The sequence below is a fragment of the Cryptomeria japonica genome, chromosome 9 (genome assembly GCF_030272615.1).
Source record: "Cryptomeria japonica chromosome 9, Sugi_1.0, whole genome shotgun sequence".
NCBI lineage: Eukaryota > Viridiplantae > Streptophyta > Pinopsida > Cupressales > Cupressaceae > Cryptomeria > Cryptomeria japonica.
The window spans coordinates 277,987,466-278,001,371 of record NC_081413.1 but is presented as its reverse complement, the minus strand read 5'-3'; the positions used below and the strand labels follow the sequence as shown (position 1 = coordinate 278,001,371).

General features: G+C 36.9%; 1 protein-coding gene across 12 annotated transcripts in view; it reads right to left on the bottom strand.

Annotated features, from left to right (window-relative positions):
- Positions 1–12,951, bottom strand: part of LOC131046591 (pre-mRNA cleavage factor Im 25 kDa subunit 2) — a 107,058-nt gene extending 94,107 nt beyond the window's left edge. For 7 of the 12 annotated variants that reach the window (XM_057980361.2, XM_057980362.2, XM_057980363.2 and 4 more), the window contains exon 1: positions 12,601–12,832. In XM_057980361.2, coding sequence (XP_057836344.2) covers positions 12,601–12,719 — 119 coding nt within the window. In that variant the 5' untranslated portion in view covers positions 12,720–12,832. Of the gene's footprint in view, positions 1–5,939; positions 7,003–12,600; positions 12,875–12,927 lie in introns of those variants that run through there. The other 5 variants (XM_057980359.2, XM_059211152.1, XM_059211153.1 and 2 more) reach the window with 5 other exon arrangements.
- Between the last annotated feature and the right edge of the window lie 955 nt (positions 12,952–13,906).

Genomic DNA, 13,906 nt, shown 5'->3' with positions numbered 1-13,906 from the left:
CAAGAAGAGGGTATGGAGGAAGTCAAGAATTGGTGTAAACAGGATGAAGAACAAAATGCAAACAATTTATTGGAATAAAGGATTAGAATATTAGCTGTTATGCCCTTGGTAATTGAGGCTATATCATGAATTAATTACGAAAAGAAGCATATGGATATCAAATCAAAGAAGAAAAAAGGAAAGAAATTTAATATTGTCAGAAAGGGCTCATCCTACTGTGGTTCTACTGTGAAGTTAATTTTCTTGAAAATATTTTTGAGTTGAAGTAGGTTACCATTTTCTAGTTTTTGTGTTTTCCATCAGAGCTAATGTGCCCTATTCTAGAATGATGTGGGTTACTATTCAGAAACCAGTAGTAGGGACACCATCAGAAACCACAAAACCAGAATGAGGAGCAGAAAATACAGCCGCCACTCCATCCGGATGAGGGACAACGCCAAGGGTAGCAACTCCTCCTGGAACAAGATGGAAAACCAGGAATTGATACAGAGCAACTCCTCGTTCTAACCATTTTCCTATTTGTTTGGAGTTGTATACAGACCAATGTCCTTTACGTGATCCTTTCAAATTTGAAACCATGTAGCTGCAACATCCTAGGTTATTTGATTCTATGGTCAGTGGCACAAATATCGACAGAACTCTCTTTTCCTGAAATGACCCTTAGCTAAAATATTCATATAATTTACTCAGATGTGAAATGATGCAATGACATCAATCAAAACATCCATATAAAATACTTAAACCTGAAATGCCCATGTACAATAAACAGGTTTGCACATATAAACTGGCTGGAACAGAATGTCATTCACCCATTTCATTCAAAAGATTTCATAAATCTGGTGCTACAAATATTTGCTAATAATCAAGACTACAGTGATTGCAAGAATATTCTGAAAATGACAAAACTGCTGAAATATCCAAAATGCTGTTGTAGTCCCCCAAGTTAAAGTATTGATGCAACCTCAATATGAAACTGCCCTCCAAAAACCAGTATTTTTGTCCTCTGATCTTTTAATCCAAGGGTTTTTGTCCTTGGATCCAATAGCTGAGCACAAGTACTTGAACAACAGTTTCACTGTGTTGATCAGATGATAAAAGATTATACAATTTGATGAAATCACCTGCCATATGCAGGAGTTGAAGGCCTAGCATGGGCCCCCACCCATACATGCTCAGAGTCCTTTGATAGTTTCCTGCCATTTTACATTAAAATTTGGGCCCATTAATGGCATCCCTGATCAGCCCTAATGATTGATGAGATCCTCTGTTCAAATGGCAAGGTTCCATTAACTGAAAATGCATGCCACAAGGAGGGATTCCAAGGAAACACTTACCAGCGAAATGAGCTGACAATACTCCAAAGACCCAACATTGAGGGTTCAGGGAATGGGATTCTGTGTTGCCAGGATACAATTAGGCAGGGATCTAAGGTTTCGTATGCTGACAGAAGCAATATGGCAGGGCTCCCAAGATTTGGAGGTCGAAATACCCTGCTATCACTTCTACAAAGGTAGGTTGCCAGAAAAAAACCCCAAATGTATAAAGAAGAATGTGTGACCAAAGAAGTGAGGATTGGGGAAACAATTGAATGGAGAGACAGAAATCCAAAGGCCTGCGGAAGAGAAGTAAGACGGAAGCAGGGGCGCAAGGAATGAAGAGAAGGTATGCCAATATGTGAAAGTCTGAAATCTCACCCAAGACTGGAAAGTGACTCAGACATCATCATATGTAAGATAAGGGACATTAAATCTCCCCTATGGTAAGACTTGCACAAAAAATGGAATATGCATGTTTGTTAAAAAAGACAAGGCAGTAGAGGTCTTAGAGCATATTTGTAAATCTATACAAGAGGTTGTCCTTATTGACTCTCTTTAGCATGAGAAAAAGACATGTTGAAGAAAAGACAAGATAGTCTGTTAAAGCGAGAACATTTCTACAAATAAAAGTCTCATGACAAATGGGCTAAAGCCAGTGATAGAAATACCAAAAAATTTCATGCCATTACCAATGCCAGAAGGAACATAAATTGTATATCTATGAACTGCTTTTAGTAAATTGTATATCTAATAGAATCCATAGTTTTCAAATTACATTCCTAAATCAATCTCTAAGGAAAATGATTCCTTTATTATAGTCTCTAATGTCCCCTTTTCGGACCTATTCAGCTATTCTTTTTCAATAGCCTATTCCTAGGTTCCCGTAGGCTAATTAGTGATGGTTGGGGGACTCCAACATTCCAGAGAGTTCGATATCGGTTTTCTTGGCTTCCGACAGCAATGTGGGTGTTCAATTGGTGCTCTAGTTGGTGGCAACACTCTTTGTACCATTTTTGGCCATTAGGGTTGTTCTCCACACTCCTTGAAGGACATTGCTATTTTTAGTAAGTACCCATTTTGGCAGCCGGCATTGTTCTTCAGCATTTATTATGTCTCCATGTGATCGATTTCAGTTTTTGGTTCCTTGGCAGGGCTTTCCGCAACTTGGTTGAAATTATTTAAATTCTTACATTGAAGTTATATAGTAACGTTATATTATTCACTTTAGTGTTTTAATTTATGATTAAGTGAAGTTGTTTCCCCCCAAGTTGGATGCCTAAGGGAAAGGAGGACTTGGACATAATTAATTTAAAATTGTTAAAGGGCCATTTTGTGGGAAATAAATTAATTTGAAATCTAAATTGCTCTTTTTCCCTCCAACAGTTTATAAAGAGGTTTTGGCTCACATTTTCATTCATTCAAAGTTGCACACATAAAGACGTCAAAATGAACAAAGGAGTTCTTCCAGAGATTGATTGAAGAGGGAAACCCTCATCAAATCACTAGTTTTAGTGGTGAAAGATCCATCCTAGCTGGTAGGTGTGATCTCATTCAGAAATCACCAATGTTTTTACATGATTTTGGACAAATAGGGTTTTTGAGAGATGAAGATTTTCAAGGTAAATTGAGACCAAGTTTAAGGGTTTGTTGGCATTGGAGTTTTAGCCATGTTGGAGTCGTTTTGAGCAAGTTGCAGGTGTTTTTTGCAGCTGGCTATACACTTTCCAATGTAAGTCATACCCCTCATTATGGTCATATGAGCTAGGGTTTTAATTGAATGTTTGTGCATATTGAACCAATCATTTTCTGTGAGCTAGGCAACCCTTGTGCAGGTGTTTTTCAGTGGTTATTGGTTGGGTTTGATTTTTCCTAGAAGGGTCGTATCAGATTGCTTGGAGCTTGGCATAAGAATTTAAGGGAGAAGCATTGGGTTTTGGGAAACATTTCAGCCTCCATTTTAGGCAACCAGGTGTACTATTTGCAGCTGCAGGTACTCATACAAGGATTGGATGGTAGAATTTGGGAGTTTTGATAGGTTTTAGGCCTGCTGCCCCTGTTTTGGCCCTAAGGGACAGAGTTAGCAGGTTGCTGAAAATGATTTCAGACCTGATTTAATGCATCTTCCTGCTGTTCTGAGTGTAGTTTAACAGGCTGGAAGTTCACATACCTATTGGAGATCATTGGTGGGGAGTTTGTTGTGTGTTTGGAGGCTAGTGACAAGATATTTTGTTACTGTAGCACTGTATTGGACCAAATCGGACCTGTCCACTTGCAGATAATTATTTCAGACCTTTGGGGGTTCATCCTTTGGCATCTATATTGAGGTATTTCAAGTTGTATTCCTTAAACCATCCATGTTATGTAATGAAACATCTATTGAATGTGTATGCCTCAATGAACTTGTATTAGCAACCACCTGTGTGTTAAAAATGACTTATTAGTCTTATGACAACAGCTACTATTAATGCATGTTCACATTGTAGAGTTTATTTGCCTAAAAAAAAAATTTTAAATAAGGTGCGTTCTTACAAAGGTATCAGAGCTGGTTTTCCTGTCAGTATGTGCTGTAACACTTGGTTGCAGCTTACATATCATCTATGAGTGACAGAGAAATAAGGTACTGAACTAGAGAACAAAGAAAAACAAAACACAAAAACCAACCAACAGAGGCAATAGATCCTTTTGCAGTAGATCATCATCAAACAGTACAAAGGAGGGGTTCAGTTGATAGCAGTGGCAGTACTACAGGGTGTTCAAATCACAGCACACCTAGAAACATGGCAGATAGAAACAAGAGAAGGGCTGATTCAGTCAATCCTAACACTAGAGCATAAAACAAATTCGATGTTATGTTAATTATGATGTTCTAAATGCTTGCCAAATTCAACTAAAACATGCCACGGGGTTCAGAAGAATCAGAACAATTCACAAGGTGATACAATGCATACTAGGGAAAACAGTTATATAAACCAGCAAAATAATAATAGACACACAATTGTAGCAGTGTCAAGGTCCGTTCCTAGGCCTCAACAGCCTTCTTTCACACAAAAGGAGGAGGTGCAGGTTGTTCAAGAGGTTCAACTTGTTCCAAGTGTGGTTGTTGTTGCACCAAAAGATCGCCCTGTTAATGCCTGATACAACCACTAGACTTATAGAATCCACAGGAGGCGGTTAAGCCATGTCACAAACCCAAGTGTTGCGTTGTGTTGCACAGCACAAGGAGACCAAGGGCGCACACCTTGCAACAATCCCCCCCCAACGCAAGCGAGGGGTTTGAACCTGTGACCAAGCTCTGATACCACTTGTTACAAGTGTAGTTGCCATTGCACCAAAAGATCGACCTATTAATACCCGATACAACCACTAGACTTATAGAATCCACAGGAGGCAGTTAAGTCATGTCACAAACCCAAGCACTGCGCTGCATAGCACAAGGAGACCAAGGGCACACACCTTGCAACACAACTCCCACTAGTTGATGAGGTGAGACATGCTTATGTTGAGCAACAAGTATGACACTCTTCTTGAGGATATTAAGAACCACTTGTCTCTGAATGACTAATTGAATCAAAAAAAGAAAAGGAGAGGTGGTAGAGTTGATCAGAGACGACCAGCAATGCAGAGGGATTTTCAGCAGGCCTTGGCTAAGGTTACATTAGCTCACTTTGATGAAAGTGACAGATGCTCAGCTCAAAATTTATGAGCAACTTGATTGCTATGTGTCTTATGGAGGATTGATTAGAAAGAAATATAAGGATTTTCCATAATTAAGCTCTCTCTTTTGAAAGATTTGTATGATAGAGTAAATTAGTTAGAGTGCAAAGTTGAGTAATAAGTAATTGTCTCCTTTTGAGATTTATATTAATAAAATGTGGCATTTTGATGTAACCACACCTGTTAATGGGTTTAGAGAGAAAAATAACAAAAATATCATATTTGGTCTAGTCCAAAGAAAGGGTAACAAGTTCAACTTTGATGGTGAATCTAGAGGCTACCTAGGTGAAGTCGGAGCTGGTTATTTGTTGCGAGATCGAAGTGGTTCCTTCCTAGTTAGAAAATCTTGTTATCTTGGTTCTAAAACCAATAACAAAGTTGAAAGGGAAGCACTTATAACAAGTTCAACATTAGTGTATAAGGAGGGTTTCATAGAGATTGGAATTGAAGGCCACTCTCAAGTAGCAATAAAAGTGTTTAAAAAAAGGCAGTAGTCCAAATTAGAGTATGAAAACTTATGCTGAGGAAGCTACCGTATGGATATAAAAGTTTATCCTAGTCAAGTATATGCATTGCTTCCACGAAGAAAATAAAGCGGTAGACCTTTTGGAAAACGAGGCAATAGATTGTTCTATATTATCTTCTACTCAAAGTAAAGATTTTAGGGATTTGAAGGATCTCCTATAATGTATAGCCCCAATTTTTTTGTTTCGAAGATAGTTTTGCCACACAAGTATTTGCCAACACAAAACTGAAAATACTTGCTAAAGGTCTGATTTGATGATTTCTTTCATTCAAAACACATTGCATAGCCTTGAAAAAGCTTTAACACAATTCTAATTTCTAAATGAAATAGCATCACCAAATAATATTACAAAATTATCATCAGACGTAGACCAAACTAAATACCTCAGATTAGACAGAAAAGGTCAATGTTACGATTCTGTTACGAATATCTGAGCATGAACAATCTTTAACAGCAATGTCTTGAGACCACACTTGGTAGAAACGAAGTCTCCAAAGGCAGCAATGGCCTCCAAATTGCTTCCAAACAGGGGAAAAGACCCTCTAAATCGCTCAGATCAGAAAATCAGTCGTTGCAAACTATTACTCGGTCACTTTCAAGGCTGCCATACAAGAAATATGACTGTTGTAGCAATCTGGGCACAGAAAACGGGGCTAATAAATCTGAGAACTTCACACCACTCCTTCCAAACTGCTCAGAACTGTATGGAAGCTCTTTAGACACATTGAAATCAATTTATTTGGACTGAAAAAGCTCAGAAAGCTTTCAGTTATGACTGTTGTAGCTAGTTGGGTGCCAAAATGCACAAGGGCAGCACGCAAAATAATTCCTAGTTTCACTTTTAGGGCCTCTATCTGCAAGGAAACTTCAGTTCTCCCTCCTAACACCTCAGATGCCTCTGAAAGGGGTAGTTTGCAGCCTTTATGAGCAGAACCAACACTGAAAAGACCACACATACCTCCTAAATGCACTTGTAGAGCCTGTCACGGGGGTGACTTGCTTTAGAAAATTCAAATGCTAATTTTAAACCCATAAATGATATATGAATCTTCATCTCCCAGCTGCTAGAAATATTTTAAAACATTACCCATAAGCAGAAACAGGTATCTTCAAAAGATGAGTCCAAACTAAGGTTCCTGTATACATAAAAAGGTACGGCCAGAACTAGAAATCTCATTCAAACTTGTCAAAACACTCAAAATGTGAACAGCACTCCAAAAGATATCAAAACTCACCAAAAACCTTGAAGGCAACTCAGAAAACTTCATAAATTTTCATTTTCTCCAAAACTCACATCACCAAACTCAAGCAAAATCAATGTATTCTCTGTCTAAAACCAATAACCAGCTAGGCTGGATCTTTCACCACTGAAACCAAACAAATTGTAGAGGGTTTCCATCCTCCACAATCCCAAGAAGAACTCTCGAAGTTCATTTAAACAACATTTTGATATGTGTGCAACTCAAAATGAGAGAACGATAGCTCAAATCCCAATGTATAGACTTGGAGTGAGAAATTAGGGCAAATTATAATATTCAATTATAATATTCCCTCTAAAAAGGCCCCATATAACTTTTAAAAACAACTTATGTCTCCCATAGCCTAGGCATCCCAATTGGAGACACACTTTTCGAAACATTAATTCACTTAAGTTAAATATTAAAAAGTCCCTTTTAAAACAAGTAAAAATATTAAAATAATTTCCATCACCTTACGGAAACTTGCCAAGACACCAAAAACAGGGAACTGAACATGCCAAAACCAATTGAAGCTGAAAGATGATAACTGATGCCGACACTAGCACATACTAAAAATAGCAATGTTCTCTGAGAAGCAAAGAGGACAAACCAATAAAAACCCAAAAAGATCGATGACATGCAAACACTAACTATAAATAGCAATGTTCTCCAAAGACAAAAGTGAACAAACCCAAAAAAATCCAAAAAGATCGGTGCCAAATGAGCACTTACAATAAATAGCAATTGTTGTTGAAACCCACTGAAATTGAAACCTGAGCTCACCAAGGACATTGAAACTCTCCTAGTGCATCAAGAAACCTACACAAAACCTTGAAAATTCCAACACTCGCAAAACAAGATGGCATAAAATTGGGAACATTACATCCTCACTTTACTCTTGAATGAATGAATGTTTTTAATAATGTCCATGGGGCCAAACAGCGTATGGGACCCACGGATAGCCAGCAAAGAAAGCATGCAAAGCCCGAAAAAACACATCTTGAAATTGATAAATTGGCACTCATTTAACTTTGATATTATATTCCCGATGGTTGTTCTCTTTGACTTTTGGCATTGACTGGGATTTTGATTATTAATGATAGTCAATGGTGGTAGTTTTATTTCATGTGAGGAGAGAACTGTTATATGCTATAATGAGTACGCCAGCTGTGATGCAATGGTGCTTCAAGTTGTTTCAAGGGATATTTATGATTGTATGGTGTGTAAAGTTCTGGCATTTGATTGTGGCGAACTAGTATGCATTCTTGTGGTTTGTCTAGGTATCCTTTTCATGGTGGGTCATGGTATCCATTCTCCCAAAGATCTGTTCAGGAAAGGGGGTGTTGGCTGAAGAAGATCTTTCATTGTCTGTATATTTGAGTCCTAAATCTAGTTTAAGCTTGTTTTGGGTCTTAAGAAGTGGAAGACAAGGGTAAAATTTGGTCAAGGGCCACCATATTGACTGATTTTCATAACAAGCTTAAGGAGATGTTGAGTAACATAGCCGTTCGGCATTGCATTCTGGATTTTGTTTCCTCTAATGATGTTGGGAACAATGTTTTTAAAGAGCTGATATCAAATGTGTCTCCTTAGGTTCCCTTCTATTCATAGCAACAAAGACTGAGTTTTCTGGAGAAGATTTTTTTACATCCCTGACGGGGATGTGAGGATTCTGATGGATTAAATTCAAGATTTTTGACATGTAATTTGGTGGTATCCCGTCATGGCAAAGTATTAGAGTCACAAGTGGCTACTCTCAACCGTCCCATAGCAATAATGATGTATCTGGATGAGCAAAAAAAGCAGAATTAGTTAATGGAGAGTACATATTGTGTTTGGTGGTTTCTCCCTTGTCAACTGTCATGGCAAAGGTGGTGTCAGTTTCAAGGGATGAAGTTGCTAGCCAGGTGGGAGAGCATTGGTTGTAATGTCCCCTACTAGGAGGCTGCCCATTTAACAAGCATCATTATACATTATTATGCCTTAATTCGGATTATTAAGCTAGAGACAATTAATTGTTCATAATACAATCAATAATTATTATATTACTCATCCTTACTTCTTTCCTAACCCTAATGGAGGATGGGGAATTACTGTCATAGGGTGCTTGGAATCCACCTCCACAAGTAGGCCCAAGGATCTCGTGAACACCCATCAATACCACCTCTTGGGGCTCACCTAATTTGGGATGGAATTACTCTGCCTCTCCCTACACAAACCAACCTATCCTTCCAAAGGCATTAGCGAAAGATTAAAGACTGTGTCATTAATATAACATCTTTCATGAATTATGGATGTATGTGCTTTGATGTGTATGTATATTTAATCATTTCTGATATAATACTTCATTATTATTAGCCAAATATATATTTATATATATCTTTTATTATGGGCTTATCCTATTTATATAATCATATGCATATTTATTATCATTTTTATTTGTATAATCATATGCATATTTATTGTCATTCTTACCAGAAATAATATTTGTCAATCAGCAAAATTAATCCTCTAATTCATAATGGGCAGATATAGCATACCAATCTGCTGTTTGAAAAAAATTACTTGCCAATGAATGATCTATCTGAAGTCTGCAGATTGATAATCCTTATCACTGCCTTTTTCTCTCCTTCATCCGTTCATCCCCATACATATCACCAAGAACAAGGATGTTACTGCCTGTAACTTAAATAACAGTTCTGATCTGATCTGATCTGATCGAAGGTGTTGTCACTGGATGCTTTTGATTCCTTTCCTTTATATCTCCTAATGTGAGGGAGAGGTCTCACCTCTTCATCATGTATGCCCTTTGGCAAGAGACACACCCTTTCACCATTAGCACCCTTTAAAAGAGTGCAACTCTTCATTATTTCTGCCCTTTGAAAGGGACAGAACCTTTCACGATCAGATCTGCACTTTTGATTCCTAAATTATACCCCCTTCAAATGAGTTCTCTTCTCCCTTTCATACCTCATATTTGGGGGAGCCACAACTTATCATTTCATGCCTTTTGACGATTCATTAACATTAAATCAAATTTAATTATATTTTAAATATATTTTTATTTTTATTCTTTTGTATTTTAATTTTATCATTATTATTTATTATTAAATTATATTTCAAAGTGGGGACATTACAGTCCGCCCCACCCAAGATTGCTTGTCCTCAAGCAATGCCAATTTTTTCAAGCTGAGTCATCCACCAAGATGAGGATTCCCCAAATCAACCATTGGGAATTTGTTATCTTTCTTGTGATGTAATTAGCTTCTTCTATACACTCTAAGATAATTTAGGATTTGGAGGTTCTATACCAAGTGATGTTTCTTTCATTATCTTGGTTATGTCCACTTCTGCTAACATGATAGACATGTTGGAAATACATCAGATCAAACACAGAGCATACAGATGAAAACACGAACCATACACATGAATATATGCAGACACGGAGCATACACGCGAATACACGTATTGTCAGATTTCTTCTCATTGACTAGAATGATTCATTGATTCATCTTTACCCTGCAGGATGACAAGATCAAAGCTCTGATACCAATTGTAATGTCCCCCACTAGGAGACTGCCTATTTAACAAGCATCATTATACATTATTATGCCTTAATTCAGATTATTAAGCTAGAGACAATTAATTGTTCATAATACAATCAATAATTATTATATGAGACCCATCCTTACTTCTTTCCTAACCTAATGGAGGACGGGAAATTACTGTCATAGGGCGCTTGGAAACCACCTCCACAGTAGGCCCAAGGGTTTCATGAACACCCGTCAATACCACCTCTTGGGGATCACCTAATTTGGGATGGAATTACTCTGCCTCTCCCTACACAAACCAACCTATCCTTCCAAAGGCATTAGTGAAAGATTAAAGACTGTGTCATTAATATAACATCTTTCATGAATTATGAATCTATGTGCTTTGATATGTATGTATATTTAATCATTTCTGATATTATGTGCTTTGATATGTATGTATATTTAATCATTTCTGACTATGTGCTTTGATATGTATGTATATTTAATCATTTCTGATATGATATTATATCAGAAATGATTAAATATACATACATATCAAAGCACATAGATTCATAATTCATGAAAGATGTTATATTAATGACACACTCTTTAATCTTTCACTAATGCCTTTGGAAGGATAGGCTGGCTTGTGTAGGGAGAGGCAGAGTAATTCCATCCCAAATTAGGTGAGCCCCAAGAGGTGGTATTGACTGGTGTTCATGAAACCCTTGGGCCAAGTGGTGGTATTGACGGGTGTTCGTGAAACCCTTGGGCCAAGTGGTGGTATTGATGGGTGTTCGTGAAACCCTTGGGCCTACTTGTGGAGGTGGTTTCCAAACGCTCCATGACAGTAATTCCCTGTCCTCCATTAGTGTTAGAAAAGAAGTAAGGATGGGTCTAATATAATAATTATTGATTGTATTACAAACAATTAATTGTCTCTAGCTAAATAATCTGAATTAAGGCATAATAATGTATAATGATGCTTGTTAAATAGGCAGCCTCCTAGTAGGGGACATTACATTGGTGTTCCATCAGAGGTGGTGCTACTATTCTATGGTGGGGGCTTTTCAACTCTTAGGGTGCTGGCTATGTTTGAAAATGCTCTAGTTTATTTGGATGACTTCAGCTTTGTGGCTTTATAGTTATGTTCATGTTGTCTCAACTGTGCAGATAGTTTTTTCGCTGTTCTTCTTACCATGTTTTTGTTCACCACGTTTTTGGTTTAGTGCTAGTCGGTACTTTTGTTTCTCTTGGTATGGCCTGTCACCCTACTGGAGTTTGCAAAGGATATATATATATATATATATATATATATATACATATATATGTTGCAATAGGCGTGAGGCCCCTTAATAGATCCTGATATTTATAATGAAAAAAAAATCATAATCGCCAAGATCTGCAAAGATAAAAATAATACTTGGATAATAAGGCAAGCTTTGAAAACCAAATTGGAAGGATGTTGGCGAACAGAGATTGCATATCAAAGGTGGAACTCAATTAACTTCTGTAAGAGTTATCAATGAGTTATCGAAGGCAAAAACTCAAGTAATACAGAAAATATAAAATATATTTATGAACAAACTTTTCAGTAGCATCCAGAAAACATCCCTGCAAGAAAATGAAAACATGGAGAGGCAACAATGAACCATAACGCACAAAAACCCAACTAAAGGAAAGAAATAAATAAGAGCTCACGCAAACAAAGATACTCCAAGGAACCATGCGTTCAATAGATGAGTTATTAAGGGAGAAAAATATGAATTAGTTGATAGTTGCTACATGCCATGTTGGGCCTAAGGAGTACCGAAAATCCATCTCATTTTAACATAATTACAATAATCCCAACGTTAGATTAAACAAGCCTACAAATTTAAATAAAGGAATAGAACCCAAGGTGAGAAAGCCTCATCAGTACCACCTTCTAATATCCTAAACCTCAATGGTACAGTCTTTTAGCCAGGAAAAATTATACCGCCTAGGTTTTGCTAATTGAGAAAAAAATTCCAAATTTTGCAAAAATTTTATCGAGTAGTCAAACGGTCTGGAACAATCATTGCTAAGCAACCGAGGTTCAAACCCTGTAGGCTGCCATTAGGCGTGTGGTCCTTGTTGAACCCGCCATATACATATATTCCAACCCATGAAATGTTTCCTGCTCTGCAATTAACTTTAACAAAATAATGTGTAGAAATACATCAAATCCAAACATGATTAGATGATTTATTTTAGTGAATTCCATAGTAGAGATGACAGAAATTAAAACTTACTTGGCTCTTATTCTGTCTAACTTGTCACACAGGGAAACGTCCTTATACACCTTCGCTTCATTTACACCAAAACTGTAGCCCGCAAGAGGGTAAACGTTCACAACCGACTCTGAAGACATCTTATGTTAATCTTCTGCAGACAAAAGCACCAATTCAATAGATATACTCTAAAACTAGACACGCATTCAAAACAGAGAGTATTTGAGCGAAAGGAAACAACTTTCCGACACTACCATCCAGATGGCAAAACATTTATGCCAAGGAATTCAAATTCAAAACAAAAAGTAAATGAAACAAAGGAAAGAAATTTAGGAGCCAGGGCCATACCATCCATAATTCAAATTATTACCATAAAATTATACGTTCTTAGAATGTAATATGATGTGAGGATTTTTTAAGGAGTAGAAGCCACTGTTTTAATTATGGAGCTTCTACAAACGATCTTGAAGGATCAAAATTAATCTTTACTTTCTCTAGAATATTACTGGGTGCATTCGTTTTGTAAGAAGGTAAATGTAATTTAAATTGGAAGAAAAAAAAATTGAGATTAGGGGAAGCGTATGAGCAATCGTTATAGTTAACTTCACGCATTCATAGATTTTAAATGGCACATCAGATTTCGACAAGTTTTTTGTTGTCTGTATATGCGACTTAACTACTTATAGTTAATGTTCTGGATTCTACGTAGTAACAATGCACATTGTAGGATCTATAATGCATGCAAGAGTCAAAAAGTGTTCATTTCAAAGTGTCATTCAATACCCACTTAAAGATTCTCGAATAACTGTGCATTGCAACCACCTCAAAAATGGTCAATACTTATGCACAAATGCCCCAACAATCATGTGCTATGGATGCCAATAAAGTTGCACAACTCCTCCACTTAAAGTCCAAAAAAATAACTATTAAGGGTAAAGTGGGTAGCTATTGGTACATGTGAAATTCATTAATGGGCTTTTAGTTATCATTTTTTTGGTTTCTTTTCAAGATAGTAATTAGGGGGTTGGTGAGCAAGGAGTGATTGATAATTGGAACATAGGTGATAACTAGTGCTCTTCCCCTAATCTCTTGAAAAAAAAGGTTCCTATTTTTTAATATAAGTGTTAATAAAATAACATTTATAATATATTAATAACAACTTCTTTTTTCTTGATCGGTAATAGGGATAGATTTAATTGATAAAAAAGTATGTGGTTACAAATATAGAAATTTTGATAATGTCCACATTCCCCTAATATCAGACCGCACCAATGGCTACACTGCTACTAACCACCCTTTCAGAACATACCAAAAATTGCTTACAGTG